The 24,002-nt window shown below is 43.4% G+C and overlaps 1 protein-coding gene across 1 annotated transcript in view; it reads left to right on the forward strand.

Annotated features, from left to right (window-relative positions):
• Nucleotides 1-24,002, forward strand: part of CDK13 (cyclin dependent kinase 13) — an 80,686-nt gene that overhangs the window by 1,942 nt on the left and 54,742 nt on the right. The window contains exon 2 of the mRNA XM_082259510.1: nucleotides 17,373-17,951. Within this exon, the coding sequence (XP_082115636.1) occupies nucleotides 17,373-17,951 (579 nt within the window). The remainder of the gene's footprint in view (nucleotides 1-17,372; nucleotides 17,952-24,002) is intronic.

Below are 24,002 nucleotides of genomic sequence, written 5' to 3' on the forward strand. Positions count from 1 at the left end.
AAGGAATGGGCTGTGACTTGTCATGTGACTTTGATGGCGTATGATAAGTCACACAAGTGTAAAGGGAGCCCCGTACACACGTAGCGATTGTCGGCCGTAAATATTTGGCCGCCGAACGATCGGTCTATTGTCGGCTTGTTAGTATGATGCTTCCGACAACCGACTCCGAGTTTTCAGCCGAACAGAATCGGGTGTGCAGGCATTAAAATTTTTGTTGGCCAACAAAGAACGGCCGATTGTTCGCCAGTCAGTACAGAATTCGGCCGACAAACAGCAGATTTGCAAGACTGGGCATGCTCAGAAAAGAAAAAAGACAGGGAAAGTTAACCATCACATGACATCACTTCTGCAGTCGGCTGTTGTTGGCCGACAAAATTCGTGTGCAGTCTTTAGCAGTTTTCAACAGACACGACAGCCCTGGACAAAAGACGGCCGATCAGTACGTGTGTATGGGGCTTAAGTCTTAATGGGGTTATCCCCCCCCCCCCCCCTGCAGCACTATTATGTCCTGCCGAAGGGGAGCCTTCCCAGCCGGCAGAACAAAATGAGAACTTAAGCCTCGTACACATGCAACGATTATCAGCCGACCGATCGGCCGTCTTTTGTCCAGAGCGGTGTTTTGTTGGTTGGAATGTGCCTAGACTGCACACAAATTTTCTCGGCCAACAAAAATCTACTTCAGAAGTGATGTCATGTGTTGGTTTACTTTCAGTGTGTTTTTTCTTCTCTGAGCATGCCCAGTCTTGCTCATCAGATTTTTGTCTGCCGAAATCTGTACTGACTGACGGAAATCAGCCGTTGTGTTGACGGCCAACAAAAATTTTATAGCATGCACACCAGATTTTTTTTCGACTGAAAAGTCGGAGTCGGTTGTCGGTAGCATCATACTAACAAGCCGAAAATTGGCAGATCGGACGTTGGCCGAAAATTCCGGCCAATAATCAATGCGTGTGTACGGGGCTTTAGTCTTAATGGGGTTATCCCCCCCCCCCCCCCCCCCCCGCAGCACTATTGTGTCCTGCCGAAGGGGAGCCTTCCCAGCCGGCAGAACAAAATGACAACTTGAAGTAGCTATAGCCACCAGCATCGTTCACATGTTAAAAAATCTAACAGGCTGGTTGTACTGAAGTCAATCGATGGGACAGACTTGGGTACAACCAGTCTGCCCAAAGATGGATCAAATCCCAGCCGGTTTCTGCTGAACCATCCAAGATTCGATCCATCTATAGCTGGATACACACTATCCAACTTTTGTGATTAGATTTCCTTCAGATTTACCTTTTCTATGTAGTGCAAGGGCCTGCCAGATTGCATACAAATTGAAAGTGTTTAGGTTTGACCTCAGATTATATGGTTTTGGTAAGTCCGAAGGAAAAAGTCTTCAGAAAATCTTATAGTGTGTATGGCCCATATGGCCGACTTTAGGGCTGATCCACACCAGCTGACGATCTTAGCGCATCACACTGTTCACTTTCTTTTTTTTAAACAGACTTTATTGAAATCTCACACAGACGTTTCATAAAGTTCAGTTGGCCGCCGCACAGTGCAAGGTGCTGGATTGCTTCGTGCTCTGCACGTTACCCCAATGCAGTGATGTAAACTGGGCATACATTTTGTCTTGTCATGCGATGGGACTGCGCTGAAGTAGCCACGCAATGCAGTCCCATCGCATTTGGTTTGAATATACCCTAATATACCACAATGCACTGTGGCACATAATGGCATATCGCTGTTAAAAAAAAAACAAAAAAACTTCAAAACCTTATCTTGCTGGTGTGAATATGCCCTCATTTCAAATGTTATTCTTAAAGGATAAATACATTTTAACACATTTGAGCTCCTCCTGGCCATCCTTTAAAGCCTAAGGCCTGTTTCACATGGGTTTTTGCTTGTAAAACAGACATTTGCAGAGCTTTCAGTTAGCTTTGTTGAAACTTTTAAAGTACCATTTAGCTCCAGTTTGTAAATGTTGAATGCAGATCCTAATGGGAGCGTTGATTGCTGCTTTAGGCAAGCTGCTAGCAGGCTTCAGCACTTCTTGAAGCTTGTTGAAAGCCTGCTGGCAGCTTGCCTAAAGTGTGAATGGCAATCAACACTCCTATTAGGATCTGTTGAACATTTAAAAACTGGAGCTGAATGGTAATTTGCTGTTTACGATGCTCTTATACAAGCTGAACTAACTCCAGCTTTGCTATCCTTTTAAATAGTTCATTTGGGCTAAGCTTGTCCAGTTGAACTATAAACTTTACTAATTGCTGCGGCTGCTGTCAGCGCTGTTTAAACTATATGCAGTGCCGTATTCCAGTAGCAATGGGGACTTGCCACCTTCTGTTGGAACAAAAGTGAGTTGGGTTGAGCCCTGCTCAGACATTCTCAGAAGCTTTGTATTTTATCCATAATTACAATGCTTTCTCTGAAGGGCTGAGGTGGACAGATGAAATCACGATCTCTACCTCAGCCAATCAGAGGAAGCCTTGTATTCATCACTTAAAGCGGAGTTCCAGCATTTTCTGTGTTTATTAAAAGTCAGCAGCTACAAAAAGTGTAGCTGCTGACTTTTTTAATAAACACACACTCCCCTCTCCCACGGTCCAGCGATGCGGCCGCCCGAAGCCTCGATCCTCTCCTTCTGGTCTCGGCGGCGCCGGCATCACTGGTGTGGGCACCCAGCTGTGACAGCTTACGGCTTCACAGCCGGGTACACACTGCGCATGCGCGAGTTGCGCTGCACGTCTTGATTGGCTGGCAATCTTCTGGGACCTCTGACATGTCCCAGAAGATTGCAGGGAGAGAGGAGAACTTCCGCTCAGGGCGCCGTGGCAATCCGAGCGGAAGTGGGAGCGGGTACCTGTCAAAACTAGGTAACCGCCCCCCCCCCCCCCCCCCAAAAAAAATGACATACCAAATGTGGCATGTCAGGGGGTTAGGACCACCTAAAGCGGAAGTTCCACTTTTGGGTGCAACTCCGCTTTAAATACAAGGCTACCTGTGAATGATAAAGCAGCACCCAGCTCAGTTTTGTTCTAATATTGAGAAGCCTCCATACCACTTCTGGAACACTGCACTGCAAACTGTATGTAGCTAATGCTCCATACAATTTAATAGTGCTGATAGGAGCCACAGCATTTATTTAAAGTCATAAAGCTGGAGTTGTGCTTTAAGTGGATTATTTTGCCAGGAGGTGGAACAGAGTTGTTGATCACATAATCACTGGGATTGGCGATCACATGATCGGAAGCCTGTCTTTGACAACTCTGTCACTGTGCGGCAGAGAAACCTCATTCCTCAGGGATGCATGTGTGGGCGTTAAAGCCCCCCTCCAGCTGCCACATATATGTATTTCATAGGCAGCAAGAGGTTAAGAAGGAACTTCACTCCCATTGCTTTTTTTTCCCCCTTTCCTTGTCTGCTGGTTGGTATGAAATCTTTACTCATACACCCAGGGAATCCAGCATTGTCTGGTATAATCCTCTGTCACACGCTGGGTCCTGCACTGTCTTTTTTTCCTCATGTAATTGGGGTGGACTGGCAGCTGTCTCTTTCTGGAACTTGTAGCCCCCTAATGACATGGTGCGCATGCATGTGCAGTGTGGTGGAGATTGCCCCAAAGTTCCCTGGGATACGTGACATGGTATATTACGAGGCAGCTGGCTAATGTCATTCCCACCTAGGTGAGAAAGCGGGAAGTGCAGGATTAGGTCTTGTAAAGAAAAATTATTTCAAAATAATAAAAAAAAGTCCAGCTGTGTAACAGGAAGGGAAAGGGGGAATTGATTTACAGTTGTTGAAGAGGGTGATGGTTTGCTTTAAAACAAGGTTCACTAAGCCTTGTTGTCCCTTTGTCCTGACCTAACCGACCCTAACCTCCCCTCTTCACAAATGTATATTTCTCGAGATCCAAAGGTTGCAGCCTCCTATGATTGTTTACATCCGATGCCGCAAGTCCTTGCGGTGCCTGTGCAGTACAGCCTCACGAAATTCAATGGGGCTCTTTCATTCGCCTCCACCTTCAGGAGACAACGGTAAACAACCCCCATAGAGGTTTGTGGGAACAGTGAGGACTTGTGATGCTCAATGTAAACACCCTGCAGGTTGCATCCAAAGGATCTCAGTACATCTGTGAGGGCTAAGGTGGGACTGGTTAGGTTGGGGCATGAAGGGTAAGGGCATTCGTTTTAATGGGCACATATCCTTTAAACTTCAGATAGAGTAAGGAATGGCTAGAAACCTCATGAGGCTCTCATTTTCTATTGCGTAAACACAATAGGAAGTGAAAGGAAATCTGCAAAATTGGGGTAAACCTCTACTTGTTCCCATTGGAAGACTCCTTTCACCTTCTATTCTGTGACAAGTTTTACATTTTGTATTTCCCATTTCTATCTGTACTGAAGACTGTTCACAAGGTCAGATAGAAAGGTGATACTCCCCAGCTGGGACACAGACAGCAATAATAACCTAGCAGCTCTGGGTTTCTAACCTTTTGCTACTCTATCCAAAATGCAAACCTAATTTTTGGCTAATGCATGCACTTTAAAGGGATTGTAAAGGCAGAAGATTTTTATTTTAATGCATTCTATGCAGTAAGATAAAAAGTCATTCTGTGTACAGCAGCCCCCCCCCCTTAATACTTACCTGAGCCCATCACTATCCAGCGATGTTGCAGGAGTGTCTCAGCTGCCCAGGACTCCCCTCCTCATTGGCTGAGACAGCAGTACATCATGATTGGCTTCTGCTACTGTCATTCAAAGTCAGTCAGGAAAGAGCGGGGCCGGGTTGTGGCTCTGTGTCTGAATGGACCGTGACTCGGCTTGGGGTCCCCCGCAGCAAGCTGCTTGCTGTGGGGGCACTCAACAGGAGGGAGGGGCCAGGCGCACAGAAGAGGGGCCAGGGGCACAGAGAGGGACCCCAGAAGAGGAGGATTTGGGCCACTCTGCAAAACTAACTGCACAGAGGAGGTAAGTATAACATTTAGTAATAAAAAAACTTCACAATGCCTTTAATGTCATTTTATTATCTAATAGCTCTTGATGACATCATGTTTGTTCAACTGTCACCTGATTTGCAGTAGTGATGTCATGTTTTGTAAATTAACCCCATTTCTAACAGCAGATATTGCTGTCCAAATTGTCTGAATAAAATTCAGTGAATAAATGCAGCTTTATTTGAAGCAGGCTTCATGCAAGAATAAACATTTTCACCATTCCAACCCTCCCTAATCTGAAAAGGCCAACTTTTTTTTTTTTTTTTTTCCTGGGTTTAGCCATTTTTTTCTTATTCTCATGGTGGATTTGCGCCTGTCCTCCATTTTTGGCTAGGCGAGAATGACATTAACCTTGCCCTGCAGCCTCCTGGAATATCTATGTCGCATATTCCAGGAGTCATCGTCTGAGGCACCACAAAGCACTGTAAGAGGGACCTTGTGGCACGTCTTGGGGGGGGAAGGCTACAAGCACCCAGAAGGAACAGCTGGCTCCCAGTGAAATGAGAAAGGAAGATGACGCCGCAGGACCTGGTGTGCAGCAATGGAGCTTTAATCGGAACAAACCTGGATTCGCTGGGTGTGTGTGTTTATGGGGGAGAATCCAGCAAAAAAGGTAAGTGGGGACTGAAAAATGCACAGTGCATCATAGGATCTGTTACTGGAGGAGATGATGGTTACATGACTTTGATAGGCAAGGTACCCGGGCTCTCCTAACTTTTTTTTTTTTTCAAAATCCTCGTGTATTGTTCCCTGCTGGTTTCAGGTTACTGCCAAGCGCATTGTAATCCATAACTTGACGACATTTAGCTCTGTGCATAAAAACTTGGCATTTTTTTTATAAAATACTGTTTTCAGCATTGCCACTTAGTTTATACTGCAGCGTTGCTTGTATTTTCCAGCAAGTGTAACATGGTGACAGATTAGCACAAGTGGCAGACAGTTTTTACTTGATAACAGAAAATGCCTTAACCAGGTTTTTAATAGCAAGATCAAAAGATATGAATTATAAATGGCACGTCAGCAATATTTGCTTGCCACTTTCTTGCACATCATGTTTTCAAGTTTCATTTAAACAACGGTTGTTGGTACTAATGTCGATGGCATTGGTTAGACGCTTCTGAGATGATTAGGAATTCACTGGCAGGTGCATTTAACGTAGTTCAGGTGGGTTTTGCATTCCTACAGACTTGGGTGGGAAAATAAAACCCCTTTTTAAGCAAGCAAAAGCTGTGGATACAAGATGGTAAAGTCTAATTAAACCTTGCTATACTTTACATCCAAATAACCTGCCATCTTAGCCTCGGTTCGATTTGCAACTGCCATGGTGCTTTGCATGTGATCCGTTATGAATTTAGCCATTTCATGGCTCGACCGTTCCATTGAGAGCACTGTTAACTGTGACAGTTATCATTCATAACGTGCTTTGAATGAATTGTTTTGTGAAACCGTTAAATTGATGGGTTTAGTTCAGCTTTCATTTGTCTCCCCTTAACCATCACTCTCCAGGACTGTTTGTTTGATGGTGAGAAAAAAAAATCCTGGTACTGAGACTTTGATTCAGCAGAATGGTGTTCCTGTTATGATGGGTCATTGGAAGCCCCTTAAGGCACATAATTGTGAAGTTTCCTAGTGCAAATACAACCATTGCTCCCTCCATACATCTGTCAATAATAGGTTTAAAGGGTAAGTTCACCACAGAAAATTTGTAAGGTGAACTTACATTGTACCCCCTTCCTCACCCCCCCCCCCCCCCCTGCTCCCCCAAGCCCTGCTGACCTGAAGTTTGTGATCACCCGCTCTGAGACATCGGATCGCTGCTTTACCAGCCCGGGGATTTGAAATCCCGCAGCTTAATTTCCTAAACGTACCTCTCTGCGTGTACGGATAGGAGGCATTCTAATTGGTTTGCGCCGTCACATGGATGGCGATGACAAATCTGCCTAGCCCATCCTGTCAGCGCTGGAGAAGAGGAGAGAGAGCCACTGGGATTTAAAATCTCCAGGCCTGTAAATCAGTGACCCGATGTCTTACAGCAGGTGATCGCAGGACTCCAGGTCAGCTGGACCAAGGGGGATGTGGAAGGGGTCCAGTGTAAGTTCATCTTACAGATTTTCTGTCAAGGTGAACTTACACTTTAAGTATTTGCCAGATGTTTATTTTAACTTTCTTTGCAAGGTTAAGGCATCATGCACACTGGGTTTTTAAAAAAACGCCAGTAGCACTAGCTGTAGAATGCTGTGTTAAATAGATGAGTTTTGCAGAGTTTTTGCATAGTGTTTTGCTGGGTTTGAGTTTTTTTTAGCAAAACTATATTCCCATAAATTCTTGAGCCTCAAAAACGCTCAAAACGCCGGATAGTCGCGTTTTTCAGAGTTGGAGCGTTTTTACAGCTGAAAAACTCCTCTTCAATCGCAGTGGTTCTGAGGTGCTTGGATGTCCTCCGGTGCTTCTCCTGGCTCACCCGTGTGATCAGGGGAGCCGGAGAATGAAACCGCTGGTGCTGGCAGTTTACAATAGAGCCGACCCCGGCCATCTCTATGACCTTTGGAAGCCAAAAGCGACGTCATGACATCACTTCTGGTGCCTGCAGATGTAAACACTGACGTTTTTTTTTATTTTTTTTATATTTATTTATTTTTTATCAAGCTTTCTAGCATAGAGGTGAAATCTGGGGACATATAGACCCCAGATCTCTCTGTAAAGAGGACCTGTCATGCCCAATTCCTATTACATGGAATGTTTACATTCCTTTTAATAGGAATGAAATTGATGAAAAAAAATCAAAGAAAAAGTGTAAAAATTAAACTAAACAAAAAAATAATAATTTTAAAGCACCTCCGTCCCCTCGTGCTTGTACGCAGAAGCGAATGCGTACATTGGTCGTGCCCGCATATGTAAACCGGTATTGCCGCGAGTGTTAGAGCGAGAGCAATAATTCTAGTGCAAGACCTCCTCTGTAGCTCAAAACTGGTACCCTGTAAAATATTTTAAAGCTTTGCCTATGGAGATTTTAAAGTATCAAAGTTTGGCGCCATTCCACGAGTGTGCGCAATTTTAAATTGTGACATGTTTGATATCTTATATAAACTTATAACTTATATAAACTTGGCATAACATCATCTTTCACGTTGTACAAAAAACAATTGGGTTAACTTTTTAGTGTTTATTTTTAATTTTTAATTTTTTTTTTGTCTGAAAAATTCCTGCGCAAATACTGTGTTGCATAAAAAAATTGCAATGACTGCCATTTTATTCTGTAGGGTCTCTGCTAAAACAATGTATAATGTTTGGGGGTTCTGAGTAATATTCTAGCAACAAAATGATGATTTTTACATGTAGGAAAAGAATGCCAGAATTGGCCAGTTAAGGAAGTGGTTAAAAGTGTATCTAAAGGCAAAACTTTTTTTTTTTTTTAAGTTTTGGATCGAGTACAGAGGGATTAGAATACCATTCATGTTTCTTTTTTATTGCTGTCTGTGTCCCTGTTAGGGAAAATCACCCTCTCTGTTTGTCAAATTTACCATTATCACTGAAAGTGAAAGAAATTCCCACATTTTGGGTTGTCCCCAGAACGGTAATGGAGGGGATATCTTCCAATAGGGACGCGGTGACCCAGATGATAACCATGGATACCCTTACTTTGGAGGGATTTCCTCTCACTTTCTGCTTTGGTTATGGGACAGGAGGGAAAGCGAAATATCCCCAGTGGGACACGATGACAAAAACTAGCATAGGCTGCAACCATTCCGTACTCCATCCAAAATGAATAAAAAAGAAATAGCACTTAGTTTTGTTTATATTGCAAATCTAGTGAAAACAAAGTTAGTATATCACTGTAATCTCAATGTTTGGGTAATTCAGTGGGTCTCCTAAGACGATCTGCTGTGGACAGCTTTTGAAAAAGTATGGTTGTGCTGGGGATAATGCTGGTGTAACATATTGGCCATTGTGACAGACAGACAAGTATGTCTTCATGGTACTGTTGCTCACGTGAGCACGGAAAAATGTTAAACTGGGGGTTTAAAGTGTGTGGGGTTCCTGATTTGTCTGCTTCCCATTGCTGTGGTACTTAACCACTTAAGCCCCGGAGGATTTGGCTGCTAAACGACCAGGGGGTATTTTGCGATTCGGCACTGCGTGACTTTAACGGACAATTGCGCGGTCGTGCGACGCTGTACCTAAACGAATTTGGCGTCCTTTTTTTCCCACAAACAGAGCTTTCTTTTGGCGGTATTTGATCACCTGTGCGATTTTTTGATCACGCGCTATAAACAAAAAAAGAGCGTAAATTTTGCAAAAATAGCAATATTTTTCCCTTTTTTTTATATGAAATTCCCCCCCAAAAAAAAATGTAAAAATCAAAATTTTTTAAAATTTTCGGCCAATTTGTTTTATGCTACCTATGTTTGGTAAAAAAAATCACAAAAAGCGTATTTTGATTGGTTTGCGCAAAAGTTATCGCGTTTACTAACTAAGGGAAAGATTTTTGTCATTTTTGTTGTTTTTTTTTTTAACGCGTAATGGCGGCGATCTGCGATTTTTTTTTTTTTTTTTTTGCGGTACTGCGACATTGCGGCGGACAGATCGGACCCTTGACTGACATTTTTGATACTTTTGGGGTTACCAGTGACATTTCTACAATAATCAGTGCTATATATATGCACTGTTACTGTAAAAATACACTGGTAGTGAAGGGGTTAACTTTATTTGAGAGGGAGGGGCTGTGTGTGTCCCTAGGGGCGTGATTCTAACTGTGATTGGCTGTGGCTTCAGCTGTATGCAGAGTGATCAACTGATCTACATAGTAGATCCATATGATCAGCTCTCATACAGCGAGGAGAATGACAGGCAGCTTGTTTACACAAGCTGCCTGACTTTCTCCCTCTCCCCCGCCGATCGCAGAGTGGCCGGCGGACATCGGGTCCGCCGGTCACACGCGCGGGGGGGTCCGTGACCACGCGGGAGCGCGCCTCCGGCGGCGCGCGCTCGCTCCCTAGACCCTCACAAGCTAGTGACGTAGACCTACGTCACTTTGCCTGTGAGGGGCTGACCGCCGCCGTAGATAGTCGTGCGGCGGTCGGCAAGTGGTTAAATAATCTTTTTTTTTTTTTTTGTATATTCGTGTTTTATTCATTTTTCAGTAAGCATATAAAAATTAAATTGTTACAAATTGTTTAAGTCAGAACAGGAACATTTTATTTATCTCCAGCCAAAATAATAATTTTTAAGTTTTTGGATAGCATAGGGAAGGGATAACACTCCTGTACCATTTTGTTTTCCTGTCTGTACTCCTGTTCAGAAGATTTCACCTCACTTTCTGTCCCTATGACGACTGCATTTTGAAAATTGTGGGTTGTTGTGGCAACAAGGATAAGTGATAAAGCTTCAGTTGAGACACCTTTTTTCCTTGAGAACTTTTGCAGGAGTCAGTTTCTCTTTCGAAGGCTAGATTTCTCCTCACTCCCTGTTGTCTCTCTCCGTTTGTAAGTAGGAGTCCTTTGTAAGTCGGATGTTTGTAATCCGGGGACAGCGTGTACTGAGGAATAACAAGTATAATCTCGTAGTTTTGGGTGTCTGACCCTTCAAGCTTCAACCAGCTGACATTCCCCCAGTAAACTTCTAATTTCATTCTGCCATTGTAGTGGGAGACAAAAAAGCCCCCTTGATGAATCCACATGTGGGTCCAACCCCATGTTTAAGTCTCCCACAACTATAAATCTCTATTCTTTACATATCATCAACCTTTTCAAAACTTTTCTCAGAATCCTATTCGGCTCTCTGTTGGGGGAATAAATGTTTGCAAAAAAACATTCCATATCAAATAGTTTTGCCTTAATAAACAGAAATCTCCCCTCAGGATCTGCCAGCTGCTCCTTTAGCGTGAATATGGTGATTCTATCGAATCCAGTCGCCCCTCCTCGTGAGTGACTCAAAACCGAGTCACCATAAAACCACATAGGAAAAAGGCGGGATGACAGTTAAATTTTTGAGGCATATGTAATATGTGTTTCTTGTAAGCAGGCCACTCCTGCCCCATAATGATGCAGTTCTTCAGTTACCTTATGCCTTTTACTAGGTGTATTCAAGCCCCTAGCATTATATGATACTAGATTAACCAAAGCCATGGGCAGCCACATAAGCAACTAACACATGCTTTTCCAGAGAGGTCCTGTATGGAGCGGATGAGAGAGAAAGGAAGAAAGAGAAACAGAATTCTTCCCCCCCCCCCCCCCCAAATACCCTTCCCAAGAGGTTATCCCCTCGAAGGGCTGGACAAATGTCCAGATCTTATTCCTTGTATGGACCTGGTGACACACAGCCATGTGCCACCTACCGTCCATACCTTCCCAGGGGGCAACCACTTCGGCGCTCTGACCCAACCCTACCCGCTGGAGCAACAAGCCCTCCATTCCCCCCCCCCCCACACCACCCCAAGAGGAAGAAATGGATGGGAGAAGAGATGAGGGGGAAGGGAGGGAGGACAAGAGAGAACCTCATGTCCCCCCCCCCCCCATATTACTACTCTCCCCTTCACTCCACTTGAGACCACCACTCCTCCCTCGACATCATTGGCATGTCTGGGATATCCTCCCAACCCGGCAGGGCCGGGAGTGGTAGATTCAGTTTGTTGCAAAATTCTTCCAGTGCCTCTGGGAATCTCAAAACCGCTGTGTGGTTGGTCATCTTTTTTCAATTTGAGGCAGGCCGAAATCCCCACTGATAGGTGATATTAGAAGCCCGCAAGCAGATCTATCAGCGGTTTAACAAGTCTTTTTCTGGCCAGAGTCTCGGTCGACAGATTGGCGTTCAGCTGTAGATTCCCTCCTTCAAGAGTAATCCCAGAAGAATTCCAGGCATTTTCCATAACTTCTGTCTTTTCTTCTACATAGTGAAACCTCGCAATCGCATCTCTTGGGGCGCCCCCACCCTAGCTTCGGTATCCACCCACCTTGTGCACTCTGTAAATTTTTAAGGTCTCTGGGGGGCTTCTTTCCCAGCATAGGGTTAAAGAGACTCCGCACTACTGTTATCAGGTCTTCCCCCCCCCCCCCTTGTTTCTCTGGTAAGCCCTAATTCGCACATTTTACCTTTGACTTCTATTCTCCTGGTCTTCTAATTTGTATAGTAGGGAACGATTAGCTCTCTGAAGTAGCTTCATCTGTTTGCTCAGATCATCCAGTAATCTGTCATGTACTTTTATTCCCCCCTCCACACTGCCAAGTACCTGACCAATATCTGTCTGGACTCCTGCTACATCTGATTTCAAGGATGTTTCCACTAGGGATTGACCGATTATCGGCAAAGCCAATATATCAGGGGCCGATATGCACTTTCCCTGATATATCAGAATCGGCCCCTGAGGTTACCGATATTGCTGATATTTCGGAAAAGTGCTTGTCCCGGAGTGATGCCTGCAGCTAGAGGCATCACCCCGGTACCGGCGTCCATAGCCGACGGTCGGCTGTCTTGTAATGACAACCGATGCGGCTGAGAAACAGCTCTGCTGTCATTACATGGAGCGGGAGGGGACGTTCCCCCTCCCGCCACCTTCTGTGGCTCGCCTGCGTCTCCCGTCCCACCGGGAGACCCAGGCAACCAGCCTGCACGGCTGCTGAAGGTCCGATCAAAGCCGCATTCGGCTCTGATCGGTTCTCCATGTAAAAACCCGAAAGTGATGTCATGACATCACTTCCGGCTACTCTGTGCCAGATTTAAAAAAATGACAGCATTCAAAACAGCCAAAATTTTTGAATGCTTCTAAGTGCAGAGGAGGTGTTTGGAGTCTTGTATACCCCCAGATCCCTCCAAAACAGTACCTGTCAAGTGCTTATAATAAAAAAATGTACGAAAATATCAGCCGATACCGATATTCAGTGGCCAAAATATCGGTATCGGCAATGAAAAACCAATATCGGTCGATCACTAGTTTCCACTTTAACCAGTAGTCCTGCTAATGCTTCCTTAGAAAGAGGTAGGCTTGCTTGGGAATCCTCCAGGCCGCCATCTCCTTCTACTAAGACTGAACTCTCCCTTTTAGGGCCTCCACTATGCATCTTAGGTTTCCCTTGAGGGGCCCCTCCACTACTTCTTGGTCTAGTTGCCCCTAGGCTACTGATCCTCCCTGCTGAAAGCTCTTCCGTTATAGGTCTTGGCTTTCCTGTTCCAATCTGCCCTGGGGCCTCTTGTCTAGGGCTATCAAGCCCCTCTTCCACCATACTGGTCTCTGCTGACATATAGCGCTGGATGCCTCCTTGGCTAGAGGCGGGTTGGACTACTTTGCTGGCTTTTGATTTGCCTTTTATCCTTGGTCTCAGATGGTATCGACTGTAAAATGAAGAGGGGGGAACACAAAAAAAAAGGATGCCTAGGCAGCAAAAAAAATATTTACCACCAGAAAAAAGTGGTAAAGTGGGGATAATGGACAGTCAAATATCCAAGACAAATATAGCACAACCTGCAGAGGAGCTTTCCGCTAAGCAAATAGGGGAAACAGAGTATAAAGCAGCAGGGGGTCCTCTGCTAATTGGTATAATTGTAGGAGGACATCTCTCTCAGGAACAGTCCTTTTCCCTCAGCTGGTTAAGGGGTCTTCGCCCTGGCACCCCCCCCCCCCTCAAAAAGTTTTCTCATATAGCTTTGCACATATCCCCCTAAAAGCAGGCTAACCACTCCCAATGCTGCATTATAAGGCAATTAGGTCTCCACTTAATCCATATCTTCCAGCAGTGGGGGAGGGGGGGGGGGGAGTCCGGTAACCCATGAGTCAGTGAGGGAGTCAGGCAGGCCAGGTCCCTTCAACAACAACAGCAGTGGCAGAGAAGGACCATAGGCTCGGGATTAATCAACGATCCCGTTGCTGTCTCACTCCGGTGTGGACAGCGAAGTGCATTGGGCGGCGGGGTTTAGGAAGCAGCTCGCTTACTCCGTGGCAGGCGAGAGCATTATTAACGCCAGAGCTCCTCCCCCTATTGGTCCGAACTTAAAGCGGAGTTCCACCTTCTTTTGTGTTTATTAATAGTCAGCAGCTACAAAAAGTGTAGCTGCTGACTTTTAATAAACACACACTCACCTGTCCCACGATCCAGCGATGTGGCTGGGGGGAGTCTCGTCTCTCTCCGTCTTCTCCCTGTGGTTCCGGCATCTCTAGTGTGGGCACCCGGCTGTGACAGCTTGCGGCTTCACAGCAGGGTGCGCAGTGTGCTTGCGTGAGTTGTGCGGCGCGTCCTAAAAGGACGGGCAATCTTCTGGGACCTGTGAGGTGTCCCAGAAGATTGGAGGGACTAAGGGGGAGAGGAAAACTTCTGCCCGAGCCGCCTAGACGGCCCGAGCAGAAGTGGGAGCGGGTACCTGTCAAAACTAGGTACCTGCTTCCCCCCAAAAAAAGACATGCCAAATGTGATAAAAGGAAGAAAGTAAATCCGCGGATAAAAATGGAGTGCTGGCTGCTGCCCACCTCCTCAAAGGTAGTATAAGAAAATGGTGAGGTAGATGGTGCTGCCAATAATTAATATAAGTGTATATTCCTAGTCATATGAGGAGCAAAGAGATAAGTGCAAGAAGTGCTGAATAGATGTCAATAAAGATTTAAATAATTAACATATAACCAAGATGCATATGACCATGAGATGCAGAATGGTAGAAGAAAATAAATATAAGTCAGATGGCAAGTTAAAAGGCAGATATGTAAACTGATGACAGTTAATAAATTCTTAAAATTCAAATCACACAATTCTAAATAAAATAAATATGATCATAAAGGTGCAGAAATTGATAAGGTGCAGCAATATATATAGTGCAAAAGTGAAAATCGGATGAATATTGGCAAAGAAATACCGATAGCAAAATATACTAAAAAGTGTGGCCCCGGCCATCTGGTCCTCTTTCTTCTCTATGGTGTTACTTCTGCCCCGGCAGATTCCTTCTCCGGCTCGCCGATTGCACGGGCGAGCCGGTAGAAGCACCAGAGTGTGGCTGGGGGGGGGGGGGGTGGGAACGTCCCGTCCCCCCCCTCCTGTAAGAACGATCAAGCAGCCGAACAGCCACTATGATTGTTCATACTGTGCAGGGAATCGCTTCCTAAAAAAAATATCTGAATGAAGACTCAAAAGCCCCAGGGGGACAATAAAAGATTTGCATTTAAAATAGGATGCATAGTACATGTACATTGAAATTCAGTTCTATGCAATAATCCCATGATATGGCCATACTCGTTTTTGCTTGCAGCAGTTTATAGTGCATTCTGATTGGTTGCTAACACAGTTGCCGTTTTGCACTTGTAACCATAACCAAAACTAAAATGAATCAAATGATTGTCAAGCTAAGAAAAAACCTCCTTACCTGTCCTGAATTGTTAGCAAATATGTGTAATTTGTGTTACCAGAGTAACAAACTTGACTTGAAATGATTTGTGGGTTGTCGTCAAGAAAGTTTTAGTTCAGGGTTAATTTTACGAATCCGGTAGTAAAGTGAAGAAACATCATACCACAAACAAAACCTTAATGGTCAAATTTTAATAGACTAAATTTTATTTGTTTGCTAAATTTACTGCTCTTTGCACATAGACTTACCTGGCTGTCATGCTGGTCCAATAACTTTGAGTCACTGATCTGGAATAAGTATGCATAGTGGGAGTTCTGACACTTTTCCAATTGTGCCTGCTGCTTATTTGTTTCTAAGTACGGTAAATACAAAAAACACAATGTGCATTGGACTTAGCCTGCTCCAATTATATTACAATATTTTACAATACTTTTAATTTATAGGGGAGCATATTCATAGCCTACAATTATAAAACACAAAATATGTGGATTTTTTTTTTTTTAATAGTATAATACAAGCCAGGTATCATAAACAGTGTATTAAAGTGGAGTTCCGGCCTCAAAAACAACTTCCCATCATCAGCTTGCTTTAATGTACCTGAAAAATAATTGGATAATTTACATTTTTATTTTTGATTTACTTACCTTGTTTTTAAAGAAAATATACTTACCTTCCTTCCTCTTCCTCCCTCTGTGGCTGCGCCCACGCCGTCTCTTCCCGCTTGCATTGACTCCTGGGAGCCGAGCGTCATTGCTTCCAGGAGTCAATGCGCCTGCACCGACCCTGCTCGTCACTTCCAGTGCAGGCGCGTCATTCCCTGCTAAATAGCTTCTGGGCATGCCCAGAAGCTGTGCAGGGATAACGCGTCTGCACCTGAAGTGACGAGCTGGGCATTCTGGGACTCTGATGTCACCGAAGGGGACGCTCCGGCTTCAGCTGCCCATACTTGATGGCAGTGCTGGACAAGACATTTTTAAGGTAAGTATTTCTTCTAAAAGGTAAGTGGGGGGTATTTTTATCTAAAAAAATGTTTTTCAGGGTTGAACTCCACTTTAAGTAAGCCCTAAATCTAAATTTCTGTAGGTGTGGCAGCTTTTTTTTTTAATTTTTAGTGAATCTGTTGGAAGGTTTCTTACCTAGAGATTCTGCCATTATCAGCATTTCTGTTGCCTGTTGACAACAACTGCCTCACAATGGCAGCAGTAAATATGCAGATCAACCACAGTGGCTAAGTGGTTAGCACCTTTGCCTAGCAGCACTGGGTTCATTGATTCAAATCTCAACCACGGCGCTACCTACCTGGAGTTTGCATGTTCTCCCGGTGCCTACATGGGTTTCCTCCAACACTCCAAAGACATGCTGTTAGGTTAATTGGCTCCTGTCTAAATTGGCTTTAGAGAGTGTGTGTGTGTGTGTGTGTATGGCCATGAGTTGGGGAGCTTTGATTGTAAGCTCCTTGTGGGCAGGGGCTGATGTGAATGTACAACATATATGTGTAAAGCTCTGCGTAATTTGACGGCGCTATATAAGTAACTGAAATAAATAAAATAAATCAACCGCCTGCTTTTACCTGCTGGTAGCAAGATCCTGTGCAAAAATTATGCGTGGAACATTTGAGCAATGTTTCCAAGCATAAAGGGTAAATGGCCTCCAATTGGCTGCCACTGATATTCAACTAGTTGCAGAAATGCAGACAAAGGATGCCAATCCATTTACTGACTTAGAACGCCTCCTCGCCCTCCTGAAAAGCTCTTCAGAGGGTGAATCTAGTGTAAAGGAACCCGCATGGTTCAAGGACAGTAAGTTTGGTATAGAAGATATTAACACTGTGGCCTTTCAATTAAGGAACAAAATAAACAGCTGTGGCATCTAAGTATAGTTTCTGTGGCTTGTAGATTTAAAGGTGTTGTTTAACCACAGTGTTTTAAGCCATGCATGTATTTTAGACAACACCACATGTCGCTTCTTTTTGCTTTGCAAGGGGAATTAAACTTTAAGAAAAAAAAAACACATTTATCACATTAGCAACTTTATTTACTATTTAATATTTTTTTTTTTTTTTTTACAGTAGGAGGTCTGCAAGGTCAAGGAGCAGAAGTCCTTATAAATCTCGACGCTCTCGTTCACGAAGTAGACATAGGGTGTCAAGATCGAGAAGCAGACAGTCTAGCATCTCCCCAAGCACCTTGACGCTGAAGAGCAGCCTAGCTGCAGAGATGAACAAAAACAAGAAAGCTAGGGAAGCGGAGGCTGCTAGAGCTCTAGCAAAAGCTTCCAGCACCTCCACTCCTACTAAAGGACAGTCTGAGGCTGCCAGCAACTCCCAACAAGCAAATCATGCCAAGGAGCAAAAGAAAACAAAAGTGGACAATGCCCCTAGCCCTCCTGGCAAAAGTGACAAACCTAAGGTGAAAACCGTGACTCAGGCACTAACTGTGGATAATAGTGTACAAGCTGAGAAATCAGCCAAGTCAAGTGGAAAGGTGAATAAGATGGACACTGTGAAAGAGGAACCATCTATTCCGAAAGAGAAAAGCAAAGCACATAAAAGTGTATCAACTGTCTCTGAGAAGACTAAAATTTCAGTAATGTCGCCAACAGCACCTTTATCTCTACCTCTTCCGATCGCCCTCTCTAGCGATGCAAATAGGTAAGCAATGAATATCACCTTTTTCTAATACATTTCATTTTTTGTCTTATTTATGTACTTGTTTCTTCTTGATTCAATACTGACGTGTAGTTTGAGGACCCAGTAAAGGATTGTACCTTATTAGCATTTTTTTTCCTTCCTCAAAAGGGGACAAATTTAAAGTGGTCCTAAAGTCAAAACATTTTTTACCTTAATGCACTTAACACTTACCTGGCTCCTCTCATCAATCCAGCGCTGTCCCAGCTGCAGCACCGTTCCTGCAATTTTTTGTCTCCCAGGAGACAGAAGCAGCAGCAGAGGCGATAGGCTCCTGCTGCTGTCAGTCAAACTTCTGTGAGGAGGGAGCAAGGGGGTGGCTTACCAGTGCTATGTGTGTCTATGGATTCATACAGACTGGGTCGGGAGTGTGCCCAAACGAGTACTCCCTTAGCATATAGTTTGCTGAGGGCACACCGAGAGGAAGAATGAGTGGGGAGCAGCAGTGTCTTTTATTTAAAAAAAAAAAAAAACGTATCCTTTAGTATCACTTTATCAGATTAGACCATTGAGGCCTTTACTAATTGGAACATCCAGAAACACATTTTTTATTTAGGATAGAGTAGAAAAGAGCTTGATCCTTCTGTCTGTCTTCCTGGTATGGCACTGATTCTTACTGCTTTCAGTGTATCTTTTAAGATTATTTTTTCCTCACTTCTCCCAGTGATAAGTCTTTTCCCAACTTTGAAAAAAAAATGGTGGTAATTGTAATTTTAAAAGATTTATATAGCATAAATGTTTTTCGCAGTGCTTTACAATATACGGTGTGTTCATAAAGTATTCAGACCTTTTACTTTTTTTCAAATTTGTTATGTTAAAGCCAGATACTATAGTTGTCTAAATTAATTTTTTTTTCACTACACTTGGTACCCCATAATGACAAAGTGAAAACAGAATTTTAGAAATGTTTGTGAATTTATTAAAAAGAAAAAACTGAGATATGACATGTACTGAAGTATTCCAACCCATTACTTAGTTCTTTGTTGAAGCACCTTTGGCAGCCTTTACAGCCCTAGAGTCTTTTTGGGTATCGCACAACAAACTCTGCACCCAACGATTGGGAGATTGTCTGCCATTCATCTATGCAAATCCTCACAAGCTCAGTCAGGTTGGATGAGGATTGTCAGTGAACAGCTGACAGATCTCACTTCAGATCTCTCCAGAGATGTTCAATCGGGTTCAAGTTAGGGCTCTGGCTGGGCCACTCTAGGACATTAAAGCGGTTGTATCCTCAAAAACAAACCTTGCAGGACAAAGGCATAATGAGCTAGTATGCATTGCATACAAGCTCATTATAAAATACTTACCTTAGAACGAAGCCCTGACACGGTCGCCCGGGCACTGCTGCGTCACTCCTGCACATGTGCGCGTGAGTTCATTTTCAGGCAAGGAGCTCTGATGTCATCGGCTGCATGCAGGGCGAATATCTCCTAAACCATGCAGGTTTAGGAGATATTAATTTTACCTACAGGTAAGCCTTATTATAGGCTTACCTGTAGGTAAACGTTAAAAAGAGGAGTATACTACCACTTTAATAGTGTTGTCCCTAGGCCACTTCTGTGGTGTTGGATTGTTGTCATGTTGGAAGGTGAACCTTTGGCCCAGTCTGAGGTTATGAGTGCTGTGGAACAGGTTTTCCTTGAGGATATCTCTGTACTTTGCTCCATTCAGCTTTCCCTCAACCCTGACAGGTCTCCTAGTCCCTGCTGCTGAAAAACAGCTCTACAACATGATGGTGACTGGTTTCCTTCAGACATCACGTTTAGAATTGAGGCCTAACCGTTCAATCTTGGTTTCATTAGACCAGAGAATCTTCCTCAGTCTTGAGAGTCTTTCATGTGCTTTTTTGCAAACTCCATGCTGGCTTTCATGTGTTTTTGCACCTACCTGCTTCCGTCTAGCCACTCTGCCATAAAGCACAGATCAGTGGAGGGCTGCAGTGATGGTGGTCCTGGAACTTTGTCCCATCTCCACACAGGATCTCTGGATCTCAGGATATAAATCCTGTATAATAAAAATAAGGTTCTTTTTTCACCTCTTACTAAAGCTGGATACACACTATCCAACTTTTGTGGTTAGATTTCCTTCAGATTTACCTTTTCTATGTAGTGCAAGGGCCTGCCAGATTGCATACAGATTGAAAGTGTTTAGGTTTGACCTCATATTATATGGTTTTGGTAAGTCTAAAGGAAAAAGTCTTCAGAAAATCTTAGTGTGTATGGCCCATAAGACCTTTGTCCCTCAATTTCTCAGTTTGACCGGGCGACCAGTTGGTTGTGGCCTGGTTGTACCAAACTTTTTTTCCATTTGAGAATTATGGAGGCCACTGTGCTTTTGGGAATCTTGAGTGCTGCAGACATTTTTTTTTTTTTGTAGCCTTCCTCAGATCTGTGCCCTGCAATAATCTTTGTCTCTGGGCTCTGCAGGCAATATATAATATACAATATGTATTGCCAGCTATGAGGCCTTTTATAGAGTGGTGTGTGCCTTTCCAAAGCATGTCCAAACAATTAAATTTACCACAGGTGGACTCCAATGAAGATGTAGAAATATAAATAGAAATATCTCAGCAATGGGAGGCACCTGAAATTTGAAGCGTTGAAAACGGTCTGAATACTAATGCCAATGCGATATTTCAGTTTTTCTATTTTCATACATTTGCAAATATTTAGAAAATTCTGCTTTCACTTTGTCATTATGAAAGTACTTATGGTTTGTTTTTATACCTGCCTGAACTTCTTTTTTTAAAAAAAAACTTAACTCCAGGCAGGTATAAAAACAAAATGAATGAGTTTTCTATTTTTTTATTTAACCACTTCCCGCGAACCTGTACATGGGCTCGGAGAAGTGGTTGTACTAGGAGGATGCTCAGGAGCCGCTCGGCCTTTATCCCAGCGAGCGGGAGGGGATGTCCCTCCCCCTTTGATCGGGTTTCAGATGTAGTAACCCGGAAGTGGTGCATGACGCCACTTCCGTTTTACTCGGCGGCTAACGGCGCTGAATTTAAAAAACTATCCGTATTCAAAAATTTCGATTTTGGTATTTTGAATACTTTGAAGTGCAGTGGAGGGGTCTGGGGTCTTTTAGATCCCCGATCCCTCCATAAAGAGTACCTGTCACTGCCTATTACTGTCACAAATGGAGGTTTACATTCCTTGTAACAGCACTGAAAGTGATCATATTTTTTTTTTAAAACCGTGATAAAAACAAAAATGTAATAAAATAAATGGGGAAAAAAAAAAATTTTTAAAGTGCCCCCGTCGCCGTGAGCTCGCGCACGAAAGAAAACCCATACGTAAGTCGTGCCCGCATATTAAAACGGTATTTAAACCACACATGTGAGGGATGGCCAGAGCAATGATTCTAAAAAAAGACCTCCTCTGTAACTCTAAACTGGTAACTGTTACAAATTTTTAAGCGTCGCCTATGGAGATTTTTAAGTACCGTAGTTTGTCGCCATTTCACGAGTGTGCGCAACTTCAAACCGTACAACAAGTTGGGTATCTATTTACTCAGCATAACATCTTTCACAATATTCAAAAAAAATGGACTAACTTTACTGTTTAGTTTTTTAAATGCAGTGAAATATATTTTTTAATATTTTTTTTTTTTTAATAAATCTGCAACAATGTCAACAATTCTGTGTTTTTCTGTCAGTATGGGGTGCTATGTGTACATTCATGAGGAAGAAGAATGAACTTAAATGATTTTAGCAAATGGCTGCAATATAACAAAGAGTGAAAAATTTAAGGGGGTCTGAATACTTTCCGTACCCACTGTATATATGTGTGTGTGTGTGTGTGTGTATATGTATGTATATATATATATGTTTGGGGGTTCTAAGTAATTTTCTAGCAAAAAATACTTATTTTAACTTGTCAGAAATAGGCTTGGGCCTTAGGTGGTAGACAAATATGTATACAGCGCTATATAAAATCAAATAAAGTGACAATGTGCATAATGCAAATCAATGACTCTCCTTTAAGTGCAATATATAATGTCCATAAAGTGCATTCAAAGTAAAGTGCATAAAAGTCCAATAAGACATAAATATAACCGTGGATTAAAATTCAATCAAGGTGCTTGATAGATGTTTCCATATATAAAGTGCAAGTGACACCACCACCGTTTAGCCACAAGATGGCCTCTCGCCTCACTGAAGCATAAAACCAACAATGAATCCTCAGTAAGACCAGCGTAAGGGATGCCACTTCCTGGATCGATCTCTCACCATCCCATGGATATAATATGTGAATAAAGATAATGAAGCATCTAAGTGTACACTGCTATTATCCTTTAATTCAGTCACATTCAAGATGGAATTACACTCGCATGTATCGGCACAATGGGCTTGTGCGGACCGTACACGCCAAACAGTAGCTGTCGGGAGCCGTACTGGTGGGTCGCCGCTCGTCCGTCCTAGTCTCCGCCCCCTTGGGCCTTAGGTGGTTAAGGACATAATTTATTTTTAAATAAAATCAATAATTTGCCTTTCAGTCTCTTGCCATTTTCTGAAAAGTAGCTCAGCATTAGAAGCTGAACTGCTGCAGTGATGATAGGAGAAACAGGGAGCAGAGATATTTGATATATAGAGATAGAGCAGGGAGCAGAGATATAGCAGCTTCATCATTGTGCTGCTACTTCATTGTTTAAAGTGATACTAAAGTTTTTTGTTTATTTTTTGCTTAAAATATAAAAAAAACATGTTATACTTACCTGTTTTGTGCAGTGGTTTTGCACAGAAAAGCCCAGACCCTCCTCTTCTCGGGTCCCTCTTCGGGGCTCCTGGCCCCTCCCTCCTGATTGGTGCCCCCACAGCAAGCAGCTTGCTATAAGGGCATCTGAGCCAAGCCTCTGCTCCGTGTGTCTATTCAGACATGGAGCTGCGGCCTTGCCCCCTCTCTGTCCTTATAGCTCACTGAGTTTCATAGCAGCGGGAGGCAATGGCTCTGTGTCAGCCAATGAGGAGAGTCCCGGGCAGCCGAGTCTCTCCTGCCACATCGCTGCATAGAGATGGGCTTAGTTAAGTTTTGGGGGGGCGCTGCTGCACACAGAAGGTTTTTTTGTCCTATTGCATAGAATGCATAAAAAACCTTTCTGCCTTTGCAATCATTTTAAGCAGCTGAAAGAATACTTTCAGCTGTAGCAAGTTTTTCAGCTTCTGCACCTACAGCAGACATTGGCAAATCTGTCACTAAGACATCCTTCCGGTTACCTTTATTCACATTTGTTGTAATGCTTTCCAGAATTTTGTTCTTTTATTAGTAGAATTTTTGAACTATGTATTTTGTTCTAAAACTCTGCATCATACATGAAGAACAATATGGTGTAAAACTACACACATCCCTGCTAGCCCGCCAACCCGGCCCATCTTTTTGTGATACACAAGGTTCAATTCACTAAGCTGTAGTGGTCATTACTTACTCTATAGATCATTGTCCTCAGCATTCAAAGCTGAAAACAAGGTTTATGGCAAAAAACACTTACTTCACAGTTTAGCGCACCTGCATCATTTTAGAAATGGCAGACAGCACTGGAAGTGCAAGTGCAGTGCGATTTCCAGTGCACGTGACCTTAGGCTTATTGGCACCCGCACACATCTCCTGCGGGGAGGTGCGGTCCCGCAGTGGCAAACGCCTACACAGATGTGTACCTAGAATAAAGAGACTCCAGCACAGAGAACCCCCTAAAGATGCATAACTTGGTGAAAGATCTCTAGTACCTTGGGATTTGTGTTTTTCACTTAATTTCCTGAAATCTAGTGGTCTTTATTCTGCAATGTGTCATGATGTGACAAAGGAGAGTCAGTTGACATCACTCAAGCACTGTTGTTCTTAAGTTAATATTTGAAACCAAAGATCTCCCCACCCATAAAAAGTGACTAATTTAAAAAAAAAAAAAAAAAAAAAAAAGAGTTGTATATCAGCATAAGGCAATCCCTATGATGTGGAGAAAAAACATGGGCTGGTTGATCTTAGGTCAGTAACAGTATCTCACAAAAGTGAGTACAACTCC

Source organism: Pelophylax lessonae, assembly GCF_965119305.1.
Source record: "Pelophylax lessonae genome assembly, chromosome: 5".
NCBI classification, from domain to species: Eukaryota; Metazoa; Chordata; class Amphibia; order Anura; family Ranidae; genus Pelophylax; species Pelophylax lessonae.